Source organism: Saccopteryx leptura, chromosome 13 (assembly GCF_036850995.1).
Source record: "Saccopteryx leptura isolate mSacLep1 chromosome 13, mSacLep1_pri_phased_curated, whole genome shotgun sequence".
NCBI lineage: Eukaryota > Metazoa > Chordata > Mammalia > Chiroptera > Emballonuridae > Saccopteryx > Saccopteryx leptura.
The window spans coordinates 38,015,372-38,031,317 of record NC_089515.1 but is presented as its reverse complement, the minus strand read 5'-3'; the positions used below and the strand labels follow the sequence as shown (position 1 = coordinate 38,031,317).

The window sequence follows — 15,946 nt, the reverse complement described above, 5'->3', positions numbered from 1 at the left end:
CTACCTGCAAAAAAATAAAACTAGACCACCAACTTTCACCATTCACAAAAATAAACTCAAAATGGATAAAAGACTTAAATGTAAGTCAAGAAACCATAAGCATCCTATTGGAAAACACAGGCAGTAAGCTCTCCGACTTCACTCGCAGCAATGTATTTGCTGATTTACCTCCATGAGCAAGGGAAATAAAGGACAGGATAAACAAATGGGACTATATCAAACTAAAAAGTTTTTGCACAGCTAAAGACAATATGAACAAAATAAAAAGACAAACCACACAATGGGAGAACACATTTGACAATACGTCTGATAAGAGGTTAATAACCAAAATTTATAAAGAACTTATAAAACTCAACACCAGGAAGATAAACAATCCAATCAAAAATAGGCAAAAGAAATGAATAGACATTTCTCCAAAGAGGACATACAGATGGCCAATAGGCAGATGAAAAAATTTTTAATATCACAAATCGTTAGAGAAATGCAAATTAAAACCACAATGAGGCCTGACCAGGTGGTGGCGCAGTGGATAGAGCATCGGACTGGGATGCGGAAGGACCCAGGTTCAAGACCCCGAGGTCGCCAGCTTGAGCGCAGGCTCATCTGGCTTGAGCAAAGAGCTCACCAGCTTGGAACCAAGGTCGCTGGCTCCAGCAGGGGGTTACTCGGTCTGCTGAAGGCCCACGGTCAAGGCACATGTGAGAAAGCAATCAATGAACAACTAAGAAGTCGCAACGTGCAACGAGAAACTGATGATTGATGCTTCTCATCTCTCTCCGTTCCTGTCTGTCTGTCCCTGTCTATCTCTGCCTCTGTAAAAAAAAAAAAAAAAACCACAATGAGATATCACCTCACACCAGTCAGAATGGCGCTCATCAACAAAACAACACACAATAAGTGCTGGAGAGGGTGTGGATGAAAGGAAACCCTCCTGCACTGCTGGTGGGAATGCAGACTGGTGCAGCCACTGAAAAACAGTATGAAGATTCCTCAAAAAATTAAAAATGGAACTGCATTTTGACCCAGCCATCCCACTTCTAGGAATATATCCCAAGAACCCTACATCAGTGATTCAAAAGGAGAAATGCATTTCTATGTTTATGGCAGCATTGTTTACAATATCCAAGATCTGGAAACAGCGCAAGTGTCCATCAGTGGATGAATGGATTACAAAGCAGTGGTACATATGCACAATGGAATACTGTGGGGCCATGAAAAAGAAGGAAATGTTACTTTTTGTGACAACATGGATGGACCTGGAAACTATTATGTTAAGTGAAATAAGCCAGGCAGAGAAAGAAAAATGTTGTATTACCTCACTCATTTTAGGAATCTGACGAACAGTATAAACTGAGGCACAGCATAGAGACAGAGGCAGGATCAAAGGATACAGAGGGAAAGGGGTTGATAGGATAGTAGGATGGGATGAGAACAGAAAAGCAAACGTCAAGGAAAAGGGGGAAGAGTGTTACAAGGAGGGGGACAGGGGAAATGTACTGGGGAACACTGAGGGGAGGATGTATTTGGGGGGGACACTATAATCTATGTAAATAATAAATTAAAATAAATTTTATATTAAAGAAAATATTTGCTAAGGTAAAAACTAAAGAATATCTTACAGGGTATCAGCCTTGTATCCTCTGAAAGATGTAAGACTTGACTTACCTGAACTAGAAGCCATTTGCCATAAGAAGATCATAGGCTGCAATGAAAGGAGAAGTAAAAATGCAGTTTATTCAAACAAGAAAATACAAGAAAAGCAAACAACAACTAGAATTATATATTAAGATGCAAATGGTCTAACTCAACACAAATTTGAACCAATGATGTATGTAGAAAATAACTTAAAAAAATGAAACATAAAAATTGAAGGGTAAAAAATACGGTATTTGTTGGTGATGGGGAATAGGGATTTAGTCTATGAATAAGTGTACCCATAGAAGAAATCAGGGTAGTTAAAGTGTATTATGAATAAATATGTAACAAATTTAAAAGACAAAAAATCATCCTGGCCGGATAACTCAGTTGGTTAGAGCATCATCCACAAGCACAGAGGTTGCCAGTTCAATCCCCAGTCAGGGCATGTACAAGAGCAGATCAGTGTTCCTGTCTCTGTCTCAAATCAATAAAAATAAAGAAAGCATCACACCTGACTAGGCAGTGGCACAATGGATAGAGCATTGACCTGGGGCTCTGAAGACCCAGTTTCAAAACCCCAAAGTCACTGGCTTGAAGCCCAAAGGTCGCTGGCTTGAGCCCAAAGATCACTGACTTGAAGCCCACGGTCACAGGCTTGAGCAAGGGGTCACTGGCTCAGCTCTAGCCCCCCAGTCAAGGCACATATGAGAGAGCAATCAATGAACAACTAAGGTGCCACAACTATGAGTTGATGCTTCTCGTCTCTCTCCTTTCCTGTATGTCTTTCCCTTTCTTTCTGTCTCTCTCTCACTTAAAAAAAAAAAAAAAAAGTAAAGAAAGCACTGGGTAAGACCCTGGCCAGTTGGCACAGTGGTAAGGTGTTGTCTGGTGTTTGGATGTCCCAGGTTTGATTCCTAGTCAGGGCACGCAGGAGAAGTGACATCTGCTTCTCCCCCATTCTGTTCCCCTGCCCCCTGCTCCTTTCTCCCTTCCTCCTCCCCTCTCCCCCCTTCCCCTTCTCTCTTCTCTTCCCACAGCCATGGCTCAAATGGTTTGAGCAAGTTGGCTTCAGGTGCTGAGTATGGCTCCATGGCCTCGCCTCAGTTGCTAAAATAGCTCAGTTGCTGAGCAACAGAGCAGCAGCCCCGGAAGGACCGAGCGTCACCCCCTAGTGAGCTTGCCGGGTGAATCCCAGTTGGGATGTATGTGGGAGTCTGTCTCTCTGTCTCCCTGCATCTCACTTAATAAAAAAGAAAAAAAAATTTGCATGTAGATATAAGTCAGCACTTTTATTTAAAAAATTAAAAAAGTGTATTCCTCAAGGTAAAGAAATAGGTTACTCTACAAAGGACAAAAAGAAGACATGCCTGAGACTTGCTAAATTAAAAAAACAGAAATAGGCTATCTTTAGAATCAGCAGAGGGAAGACTGAGACTGGACAATTTCATACCCAGATCATTATCATTTATGTTAAAAACAACAGAAAGACATTTTCACGTGTGTAAAAGTTCAGTAAATACATTGCTGATTTATCTTCACTGAAATAATTATATGCCAGTCTTCCCAAGTGAATTTATATATTTAACTAATCAAAATGGCATTATTTTTCTTCCCTTGATAAACTTTTTCAAAAGTTTGCCTGGAAGAATATTTAAGTGAAGATAACTAAAAGAATTTGGCAAGAAAATAACACATGGATACTGGCTGTGTAATACATTATAGACAGATCGATGAAACAGAAATCCAGACATAGACTGCAAAACATGTAAAAACAATATATCGTCAGGAATGCATTAAAAATTAATGAGATGCTTGGCCTATGGTGGCGTAGTGGATAAAGGGCTGACCTGCAATACTGAGGTTGCTGGTTTGAAACCCTGGGCTTGCTGGGTCAAGGCACCTAAGACAAGCAACCAGTGAACAGCCAGAGTGAAGCAACTACTTCTTGTCCCCTCCACCCTCCTCTCTCTGTAAAATGAATAAATAAAATCTTTAAAAAAAATTAATGATAAAGGGAAGATTGATTATTCTACTACTGATACTGGTTACCTGATGTGGGGAATCATTTTGGATCCTTGTTTGTATTAAAATTAATTATGGGTAAATAAAGATATTGGTATTTTTAAATGAATGATTTTTATTTTTAATTTAGAGAGAGAACTAGAGAGAGGCATAGACAGGGACAGACAGGAGGGCAGAGGGATTTGAAACATCAACTCATAGTTGCAGCACCTTAGTTGTTCATTGACTGCATTCTCATATGTGCATTGACTGGTGGGCTTCAGCCGTGCCAGTGTCCCCTGACTGAAGCCAGCAACCCCTTACTCAAGCCAGTGACCTTGGGCTTCAAGCTAGAGACCGTGGTGTCATGTCTATGATACACTCAGGCCGGCAACCCCACACTCAAGCTGGTGAGCCCACACTCAAGCCAATGACCTTGGGGTTTCGAACCTGGGTCCTCAGTGTTCCAGGCTGACACTCTATCCACTGCCTTACCTCCTGGTCAGGCAACTGAATGAATTCTGAGTAGAAGAGAACCTAAGCTTAAAAACAGCCCAAAAGAAAGTAATCCCAGAAATGATTTAAATCCTGAAGAACTCAATGCTTCTACCCTAAACAGGTGGTTCAGAAGATAAAGCGTTGACCCAGTGCATGAGAGGTCACAGGTTCCATCCACGGTCAGGGCATGTATGAGAGCTAATCTATGAGTGCACAACTAAAGGGAACAATTAAGTGAAACAATAGGTTGATGCTTTTTTCTCCCTCTACCCTCTTCCCCTCTCCTTCTCCCCCCTCCCTTCTCTTTCTCTAAAATCAATTCAAAACAAAACAAACCACCACCTCTGGGGGGAAAAAAGTATAACCTATAAAAAAAGAATTGAATAGAAATATAGACAAGAGCCTGACAAGGTGGCGGCACATTGGTGCATTGGACATCCCCCTCCCCTTGTCAAGGCACATATGAGAAAGCAATCAATGAACAGCTAAGATGGCGCAATGAAGAATTGATGCTTCTCATCTCTCCCTTTCTGTCTGTCCCTATCTGTCCGTCCCTATCTGTCCCTCTCTCTGTCTCTGTTACATGTACACAAAAAAAGCCAATTTTTTCATTTTCTTTAAATCTTTATATGTAGTATAAATAATCAACAATGTACATGCATATATACTATATATATATGTATATATATATAAAACTGATCAAAAATATGGTTTTAAAAAATTGGTTTAAAAATGTGTTTACTCTAATTGTTTCTGCTTTTAAACCAACTAATCTCTACAGTTAGGGCATAATAATATAACTAACTAGACAGCCTTCACTTGTTAGGTTTGTGAGATAGAATAAATGTTGGTTGTTTTTCTTCACAAAGAAATGATTGTAACCTGAAGCTTTAAAGGCAACACAAAAATAAAGAAGGAAGTAACAACGGAACAAAGCCAGTTTTCCCAATTACAAGAAATAAGGGCTTTCAGAGAGTTGGCATTAACAGTGGCCTTGAGTCATGTGCCCATCTCACCTACTGCTTCTTGGAACCCTGTGGGCTGGGACATTTTGCTCTGAAGTCTCTCCACCTACTCGCCGCCACTAGAGGCTATGGTAGCCTTCCTCTTTCCCAGAAGACTTGTCTGATAAAATTGCCATAAATGTAGATGGATGACTAACCTAGAGTACAGGCTGCTGCCTTTCCCAGCGTAGATGAATGTACCCATTTGCCGTCTGCGTGCTGCATAGCTTGCAGTTCCTTTCTCTGGTACTCACAGTCACTGAAATCATGTCATTAGCCTCAGTCTGGCTGCCAGATAGCTCAGTTGCTTTTGAAATACTGTTTTTGCAGTAGCAATTTATTTTTTTAAGTGCCAAAAAAAGACTTGCAGCTTTATTTGTATAATGTAATTTTGCCTGGAGGTATAATGTTTTTGTCTGGGTTAAAAAGGTCTTACATTTGCAGCTGAAATGGATATTCTTGAAAGTGATTTTTAACTAAAAACTGATTTATTAAGCTCCTGAAATTTAACCATCACCTTGCTTTCACTAAGTAATTTGCATAGGCCAAGATCTAGGGTCTCCCACCTTTTTTTTATAATACTGTAAGAAACTCAGACTTATTCACAGGAGTTCCAATAAAAATTCCACATTTTGACTGTGAAATTCGCTAATGAATAAAAGGAGCTGGTATATGATCAGGTGCATTACTTGGAGAACGGATAGTCAACACTGAACAGATGAGATTGCCATTGTTCTGAATCATGGGAGAAGCTGGCAGCAGTGACCTCTGAACTCAAGCCCTGGGACACCTGAACTCCTATGCAATTTCTCATCACTAGCCTGGACACCCTGGCAGTGTGAGCAATGCCCCTCATACCTCTGTATCAAAAACATAAGAGAACAAACAATGACAGCACATTCAGAGGTGACTGCTATTGATTCTGGCTCCCTTACATATTACTAAGTCACACAGGAAAAAAGCACCTGCCACACTGAGCTTCTTTTTACCTTCCAGGGTCTTGATAAAACTGCAGGCCCTGGCTAGGTGGGTTTCTCAGTGGATAGAGTATTGTCCTGGCACACTGAGGTGACAGATTCTATCCTGGGTCAGGATACATATGAGAAGGAACCAATGAGTGCACAACTAAGTGGAACAGCTCTGATGCTTCCCTCTCTCTCCCCTTCCCTTTCTCTCTCCCATCCTTCCCTTCCTTCCTCCCCTTCCTTCCTCTCCCTTTTTCTCTCTCCTCCCTTTCTCCCTTCCCTTTTCTTAAATCAATGGAAATATTTTTTAATATAAATAAATAAATACAAATGAAACTTCAAATTGCCAATATGGAAATCTCATTTTTATGCTAAATAATAGGACCGAGTTATTAGGTTGTTGTAAAAAGTACATTATAAGCAAAATAGAAGATAAAGCTTTTAGAAGCATCTGTTATTAAAATGGTTCTTAAAACACATCATGAATCTAATAGACTTTTTTTTGCTCTTACAATCAGGTTATATGTGCAACAGTTGCCTTTGGAATGGGGATTGACAAACCTGATGTGCGATTTGTGATTCATGCATCTCTTCCCAAATCCGTGGAGGGTTACTACCAAGAATCTGGCAGAGCTGGAAGAGATGGGGAAATATCTCACTGCCTACTATTCTATACCTATTATGATGTGACCAGACTGAAGAGACTTATACTAAGTAAGTCCTCTTCAGTCTCGTGAGAGTGATAATCTACTCCTGCTATTGTGGTACTTTTGCTCCAGTTTCCTTAAATACTCCATTTGTGTTTTTTTTGTTTGTTTATTCAGTGAGAGGAGGGGAGGCATAGATAGACTTCCTTATGTGCCCTGACTGAGATTCATCAGGCAAGCCCACTAGGGGACTATGCTCAGCCCATCTGGGGCATTGCTCTGTTGCTCAGCACCCGAGCTCTTCTTAATGCCTGAGGCAGAGACCATGGAGCCATCCTCAACACCAGGGGACAACTCACTCTAATTAAGCCATGGCTGCAGGAGAAGAAGAGAGAGAGAAGTGAGAGGGGAAAGGGTGCAGAAGCAGATGGGCACTTCTCCTGTGTACCCTGATGCTGGGTTGACACTCTACAACTGAGCCAACCTGCCAGGGCCTACTTGTGTTTTTAAATAGACCTATATTAAGTTAGGTTCAAACAATTTTATAAGTATGTAAGTACTAAACACTTAGCAGCCATTTGAAAAACATAAAAACTCAGCCTACCAGGTGGTGGTGTAGTGGATAGAGCATCGACCTGGGATACTGGGACCCAGGTTCGAAACCAAGGGGTCACTGGCTTGAGCCCAGAGGTCACTGACTTGCGTGAGGAGTCAAAGGCTTGACTGGAGCACCCTGGTCAAGGCACATGTGAGAAGGCAATCAAGAAACAACTAAAATGCTACAACTATGAGTTGATTCTCATCTTTTTCCCTTCCTCTCTGTCTCTCTCTCTCTCTCTCTAAAAAAAAACAAGAAAAAAATGAAAACTCATAAATTGGGGGGGGGTTGCTTTTTTCATTCTTAACTAACCACAGTTGCTTACGAATAGAAGTATATACATGTTCTCAAACCTTGGAATCAGATTGGACACTACCACCCTCATTCATTTTCTGCTTCTTACTGATTTTTGGTAGGAACTTATTTTTTCATAGAACTACCAAAAATTCAGCTTCGCAAAGATGTTACTGAAAGGAATGTAGCGTATCATGAACTACCTCAAACTAATAGTTTGCATGGTATTCAACAGGAGTCAGGTATTGCTGTGTTTCCCATAAATTTGAAATACCCTGCCAGTGCTGCGTCCATTCACTGAAGCACCGTGGGCTCCTTGGCGCACAATTTTAGAACCGCTGGCTTCCCCACTGTGACCTCAGGTATTCAGTGGGGTGCACAGCCCATTGCTGCAGTTCCGTGCTATGCTCTCTGGATGTTCAGTTCAATTCAGTTCATGGTTATCTGATAAATACAGTAAATATCATGCAAATCTTCATCATTGCAAATAATGAAGATTTGCAAAAAAATATTCAGCTACTCCTGACAATCTCCATTTATACCTATAAAACAAATATCTTAAGGAACGAACATAAACATTCAGTTAAGTATACTATAGAATGGTGTCATGTTGGTACATAATACTATTAATAATTTTATTTCATATTTAACATATGAATCTATTCTAAATATTTCTACTCTAATAAGAATGTTTTGCTATGTTCTTCATTTCTTTTAGTGGAAAAAGATGGAAACCGTCATACAAGAGAGACTCACTTTAATAATTTGTATAGTATGGTGCATTACTGTGAGAACATAGCAGAATGCAGAAGAATACAGCTTTTGGCTTACTTTGGTGAAATTGGATTTAATCCTGATTTTTGTAAGAAACACCCAGATGTTTCTTGTGATAATTGCTGTAAAACAAAGGTAAAAATAAGAAAAATATTTTTTTCCTCTTAATTTAGAAAAGGTAGATGAAAGATGGATTTGAGAATTAGTCCTCTCATCCTTTTGAGCTGAGCTCGACCTTTTCAAACAATAGACATTTCGTTGCTACAAAAATAAAAATGAAACGTTAAATGAGAATCATGGGCCTTAAGGGATTAAACAAAGAAAGATTGCTTTCTCCCCATAGTAATTTGGAATAGAAACACTTTAATATTAATTCTATGAAATAGCTTTAGAATTAGAAGCTCATAAAAAAATATACTGGACCTTGCCCTGGCCAGATAGTTCAGTTGGTTAGAGCATTGTCCAGAAGCACAGAGCTTGCTGGTTCTAGCACATGTCAGAACAGATCAATGTTTTTGTCTTTCTCCCTTCCTCTCTCTAAAATCAATAAAGTAAACATTAATACACACACACACACACACACACACACACACACGACCTATCCAAAATACTGAGGTTATACACATGCACTGATAATTATGGGGTATTTTAGAAATATCATTAATCTGTAAATATCGCCAAAAATCCAATATGAGCAGGTAGAATATTTTCAATTAAACTCTAATCTGTATTTAAAGATCTCATTCTCAAAGGAATTATAATGTGTGCTTAAATTCAGATGAATTAGATTACTCTATAAATTGGTTTTTAAACTATGAAGATTAATGGCAATAACTTCTGGGTGAGTTTGCTATCATCTGTCCTAAAAATAACCTTGGGGGGTTGTTAAATTCCATCCTTGGGTACTTTATTGTACCTATTCTAGTAATTCTGTGTTTTAATGTCTACAGTTTACAGAGTATTTTCACATTTGATACGTTATTTGAAATGTCTATATAAGGTGCTGGGGATTCCCCAGAGGTTGTAGTGTGGGCTGGTTCATAGACTAGAGGGGAGACAGATGGACATGTACAGACATGTGATCAGTGCAATTACAAAGACAGGCAGCACCAGCCACAGCAGAGGTGACTTAGTCTTTCTCAGGGTGGAATCTATGCATTCATGGCCATCTCCACCCACCACGCCCAGCTTAGTACACATTGCTAATCAGGTCACTCATTCAACAAATATTTGACCGCCTGCTCTTTGACAGGCACTGTTCTAGGACTTTGGGTACATCACTGAACAAAATATAAAGATCCCTGCCCTTGAGGATCTTACATTCTAGCAGAGGAAGGCTAAGTACAAACAATACACGTGATAAGCATGCAATAGGGGTAAGAACCGTGATGTAAAGCACAGCGATGAAAGGAGTCAGGGCTAATGGATGGGATGCAGGCTGCAGTATTAGGTAAGGTGGCCCAGGGAAGTCTTATTGCGGAGATGACATCTGAGCAAACCTTGAAAAAGGGAGCTTAGCTGAGCAGTTCTCTGGACGTGGACATTCCTGGCCAAAGCCAAGAACAACAGCCTTCATTCAGGTGGGGGCATGCTTGTGCATTTGAGGGACCGCAGGGGAGCTTGTGTGGTTGAGCCGGGCTATGAGTTAGGGAAGAGGGAGTGGCATAGCTGAAGAGCTGAGTAACTCGAAGAATAGAGTGACCCTCTGCTGAGGTGACTGGGAAAGGCTGTCTGGCAGGGAAGATCAGGTGTTCACTTCCGGGTGTACAGAGTTAGATTTGTCCATTCAATCCAGAAACTCTGAAAAGAGGCAGGTGATATATATGAATTTAGGAGTGGTTAACTTGTAGGTGTTATTTAAAGCCATGAGAGCAGGTGAAACCTTCAGGGTTATAAGTTTAGGCAGAAGAGAAGAAGACCAAGAAATTAAGAGATTAAAGATAAGAGGAAGAACTAGGAAAGGAGACCAAGAAAGAACTAGTAAAATAAGAGGAAAACCAAGGAAACTTAAGTATTTTAGGGAAGAGGGCATGCTAAGTAGTCAAGTGCTGCTGCTGAGCTCAGTGCAGTAAGGACTGAGAATTCCCCATTGGATTTAGTACCAGAGAAATCATGGTGACTTTGACTTGACCAGGTTCAGTAGAGTGGGGCAAAATTGGAGGCAGTGAATATGTAGAACTCTTTCAAGTTTTGCTTCAAGGATGAACATGAACAGAGAAATGAAAGAGCTGGCAGGGGAAATGGAGTCAAGAAAAACAGTAAACACTTGTGTGTGGATAAGAATGTACCTACAGTCCCTGGCCGATTGGCTCAGCGGTAGAGCGTCGGCCTGGCGTGCGTGGGATCCGGGTTCAATTCCCGGCCAGGGCACATAGGAGAAGCGCCCATTTGCTTCTCCACCCCCACCCCCTCCTTCCTCTCTGTCTCTCTCTTCCCCTCCCGCAGCCGAGGCTCCATTGGAGCAAAGATGGCCCGGGCGCTGGGGATGGCTCCTTGGCCTCTGCCCCAGGCGCTAGAGTGGCTCTGGTCGCGGCAGAGCGACGCCCCGGAGGGGCAGAGCATCGCCCCCTGGTGGGCATGCCGGGTGGATCCCGGTCGGGCGCATGCGGGAGTCTGTCTGACTGTCTCTCCCCGTTTCCAGCTTCGGAAAAATACAAAAAAAAAAAAAAGGAATGTACCTACAGAGGATGAAAATTGGGTAAGGAGGGGAGGATTGCTGAAGCAGTGTCCTTGAGTAGGCAGAGGGGTTGGGATCTAGGATACAAGTAAAGACATGGGCTTTAGACAGGAGCTTGGTTAGTTCATGTGTAATAACAGGTAGAAAGATGAGAAAATATAGGGCAGATACTGACGGTAGATGTAGTAGAGGAAGTTTGTGAAATCTCTATTGCTTCAGTTTTCTCAAGTAGGAAGCAAGGTTGTTAGCTGACAGGTAAGAGAAAAGATTGAGCAGAAAGGAGAAAGTAGGCCCTGGCTGGATTTTTCAGTGGTTAAAGCGTTGTCCTGATACACCAGAGTTGCGGGCTCGATTTCCAGTCAGGGTTTATATGAGAATCAAGCAGTGAATGCATAAATAAACAAATCAATGTTTCTCTCACTCTGACTCTAAATCAATCAATCAATTAAAAAAAAATTTTTTTTCAGTAAAATAGTCATCTAGTACGGGGGTCAGCAAATTTATCTTAAAAGACCAGAGAGTAAGCCTGACCAGGTGGTGGCGCAGTGGATAGAGCATCAGACTGGGATGCAGAGGACCCAGGTTCGAGACTCCGAGGTCACCAGCTTGAGCACGGGCTCATCTGGTTTGAGCAAAAAGCCCACCAGCTTGACCCCAAGGTCGCTGGCTCCAGCAAGGGGTTACTCGGTCTGCTGAAGGCCCGCGGTTAAGGCACATATGAGAAAGCAATCAATGAACAACTAAGGTGTTGCAACGTGCAATGAAAAACTAATGATTGATGCTTCTCATCTCTCCATTCCTGTCTGTCTGTCCCTGTCTATCCCTCTCTCTGACTCACTCTCTGTCTCTGTAAAAAAAAAAAAAAAAAAAAGACCAGAGAGTAAATATTTTAAGGTTTTGGGCCTTAGATTCACAGCCTCTGTCACAACTACTATACTACTCAACTGCTATTTTATCTCCAGAGCAGACATAAACAATAAACACATCCATTTCCTATGGCTGTGTTCCAACAAAATTTGATTTACAAAAACAGGCGTGCAACTCATGGATCGTAGTAATTTGCTGACTCTTGTTCTAAGAGAATGGGGTAGTAGTGGACTAAAGGAGGTATGGAAGTTAGCTGACAGTGTTAAGGGTCCACTTGAGGTCTGTGGCCATATATTGAAAGTGCAAACAGTCATTGTGGTTGTGTGTGTTTCTCCAGCCAAGTTTAGCTACAAAGGAGCAGACCTGGGTGGGGGGGAACTTCATCTAATCTGTTCTTTTTTTTTTCTTTTTTTTTTCTTTTTTTTTATTCAATGAGAGGAGGGGAGACAGAGACAGACTCCTGTCTGCACCCTGATCAGGATCCCACCCAGCAAGCCCACTAGGGGACGATGCACTGCCCATCTGGGGCATTGCTCCGGTGCTCAGCAACTGAGCTCTTATTACCTGAGGCGGAGGCCATGCAGCCATCCTCAGCGCCTGGGGCCAACTCACTCCAATCACTGCAGGAAGGGCAAAGAGAGAGATGAGAGATGAGAGGGGGAGAGGGGGAGGAGCAGATGGGCGCTTCGCCTGTGTGCCCTGACTGGGAATCGAACCTGGGACGTCCACACGCTGGGCTGATGCTCTAGCCACTGAGCAAACCTGCTAGGGCTGCATCTAATGTGTTCTGTCTTGCAATGTAAAGTGGCCTAAATGCAGAGGACTTGGAAGTATATGAAAGGTCGTATTATAAGGATTGGTTATGGAATTCAAGCTGATTTAGGCCAACATCTGAAGATGAGGATCAGTGGATAGGCAGTTCCAATGGATTGTTGGGGTCACAGTCCTAGATGTTGTGAATTAGAAAGGTAGGAAGTGGTAGTCAGAGAATGAAGAGCTGCTATTATTAGTTTGGCAAAAGTAGAAGGTGTGACCATGGGAGTGAACTAAATCACCAAGAAGGAAGGCGGAAATGATGTTGGAGAGAGTGACAGGGCACTCTTTCTTGGTGATTCTAGATAGAGCCTCAGAATCACTACCAATAGTTCATATAGAACAAGAAACCTGTTAGTCTTTCAGTTGTTGAAATGTGGCAGATGAACAAGGACTAGAAGATGGAGGAACTGCATGGACAGAGTCATAGAAGATGACAGCTTTGGAGAAAGAAGCCAGGTGGTTGGTCTTGATAGTTTGCAGAACTAAGATAGATGAAAGCAGCAGATCAGATAGTAATGGGGGGCTTTAGAAAATAGGCAGAGTTTGGACACAACTGTCCAAAGAAGAATGAGAAAGTGAACTGACAGGAGATAATTAAATGGATAGACTGTGGCACCAAAGACCTAAAAGAGATCATACAATCACAAATTTGCATCTTTTTCACTCCAGAAGTTGCCAGCCAGTAAGTGACAGACCACTGTAGTAGGAGGTATAAAGGGTGTTTTATTGGGGTTTTTTGTTTTTTGTCTTATTTGAAGAATATTCTTACCTATAGAGTACTAACAGGTCATTGAAAGATAAGATGTATGTCTATGAAACAGGAATAAAATAGATATAGTATAATGCAGTGCTAATTTTTCTATACACAAGGTTAACACAAGAACTTAGAAAAGAGTGAACATTTGAAACTTCCTTAGTTTTGGGCCTGGAAATGGTTTATTATACCACTAGTTAGTATTAAACCCTAGTAATCCAGGTACCATTATTTTAACTATAACAAAAGTTAATCTCTTTTTATTCACAGGATTATAAGACACGAGATGTGACTGACGATGTAAAAAATATTGTAAGGTTTGTTCAAGAACATAGTTCATCACAAGGAACAAGAAATATAAAACCTGCAGGTCCTTGTGGGAGATTGACTATGAATATGCTGGTTGACATTTTCTTAGGTGAGTCATCTGTTTTATTAGTTTGCGTTAATCATTTGAAATTAAATATTTAAAGAATTCATTACAAGTACATAGAAAAAAATCTCTTGCCTGACCAGGTGGTGATGCAGTGGATAGAGCATTGGTCTGGGACACTGAGAACCCAGGTTCAAAACTCCCGAGGTCACCAGCTTGAGTGCAGACTCATCCGGCTTGAGCACAGGCTCACCAGCTTGAACATGGTGTTGCTGGCTTGAGCGTGGGATCATAGGCCTAACCCCATTGTTGCTGTCTTAAGCCCAAGGTCACTGGCTTGAGCAAAGGGTCACTGGCTCAGCTGTAGCTCCCTGGCACATACGAGAAAATCAATGAACAACTGAGGTGCCACAGCTATTGAGTTGATTCTTCTCATCTCTCTCATCTGTATATCCCTGTCTATCCCTCTTTATCTCTTGCTCGCTAAAAATAAATAAAATCTCTTGTGTAATTTTTTTTTACAGGGACAGAGAGAGGGATAGATAGGGACAGACAGACAGAAATGGAGAGAGATGAGAAGCATCAATCATCAGTTTTTCGTTGCGACACCTTAGTTGTTCATTGATTGCTTTCTCATATGTGCCTTGACTGCGGGCCTTCAGCAGACTGAGTAACCCCTTGCTCAAGCCAGCGACCTTGGGTCTAAGCTGGTGAGCTTTTGTTCAAACCAGATGAGCCCATGCTCAAGCTGGTGACCTTGGGATCTCAAATCTGGGTCCTTCTGCATCCCAGTCTGATGCTCTATCCATTGCACCACTGCCTGGTCAGGCTCTTGTGTATTTTCTTACAGAACCAAAAGGTTTCAAAATAAAACCTTTTTTGAATAAGAAAAGAAAGTCAGTTTTTACAAATTATGCCAATTATTTTTTATATAACTTATATAAGTCATAAGATGAGGAGTTTTCACACACAAAAAAGAAAATTTTAAAAATAAAGAGAGAGAGGCCCTGGCTGGTTGGCTCAGTGGTAGAGCATCAGCCTGGCATGCAGGAGTCCCGGGTTCGATTCCCAGCCAGGACACACAGGAGAAGTGCCCATCTGCTTCTCCACCCCTCCCCCTCTCCTTCCTCTCTCTCTCTCTCTTCCCCTCCCACAGCCAGGGCTCCATTGGAGCAGAGTTGGCTTGGGCGCTGAGGATGGCTCTATGGCCTCTACCTCAGGCGCTAGAATGGCTCTGGTTGCAACAGAGCAATGCCTCAGGTGGGCAGAGCATCGCCCCCTGGTGGGCATGCCGGGTGGATCCTGGTCAGGCACATGCAGGAGTCTGTCTTACTGCCTCCCCGTTTCCAATTTAAGAAAAATACAAAATAAAAAAGAGAGAGGGAGAGAGAGAGACCCTGGCCAGTCAACTCAGTCAGTTAGAGCATCGTCCCAAAACACCAAGGTTGTAGGTTCCATCCTGTTCAGGGCATATACAGGAAGTGACCAATGAATGCCCAGCTAAGTGGAGCAATAAATAAATGCTTCTCTCTTCCCCCCTTTCCTCCTTTTATTCTCTCCCCTTCTTCCCCCTTCCCCCCCTTCCCCTCTCTGCCCTTTTCCATCTTTCCCCCCTTCCCCTCTCTCCCCATCCCGTCTCACCCCTTCTCCTCTTCACCTTCCCCTCTCCCCTTCTTTTCCCCTCCCTCCTCCTTTCCCCCTCCCCCATCTCCTCTCTTTCCTTCTCCACCCCTTCTGTCTTTATAAAATCAATCAATAAAAAAAATAATAATAATAATAAAGCTTACACAAAAAAAATAAGTAAATAATTTTTTTTTTAATTCAGTGAGCGGAGGGTAGGCAGAGAGACAGATTCCTGCATGCTCCCTGGCTGGTGTCCACCCAGCAAGCCCACTGAGGGACGATGCTCTGTTGCTCAGCAACCAAGCTCTTCTTTAGTGCCTGCAAGCAGGGCCAACCCACTCCAATCAAGCCATGGCTGCAGGAGGGGAAGAGAGAGAGAAGAGAGAGGGGGCGGATTAGAGAAGCAGATGGGTGTAT

At 42.1% G+C, this 15,946-nt stretch overlaps 1 protein-coding gene across 2 annotated transcripts in view; it reads left to right on the top strand.

Moving 5' to 3' along the window:
- BLM (BLM RecQ like helicase) overlaps window positions 1-15,946 on the top strand; it is a 117,425-nt gene that overhangs the window by 87,251 nt on the left and 14,228 nt on the right. For both annotated transcript variants that reach the window (XM_066355441.1, XM_066355443.1), the window contains exons 15-17: window positions 6,625-6,820; window positions 8,364-8,554; window positions 13,804-13,951. In XM_066355441.1, the coding sequence (XP_066211538.1) occupies window positions 6,625-6,820; window positions 8,364-8,554; window positions 13,804-13,951 (535 nt within the window). The remainder of the gene's footprint in view (window positions 1-6,624; window positions 6,821-8,363; window positions 8,555-13,803; window positions 13,952-15,946) is intronic.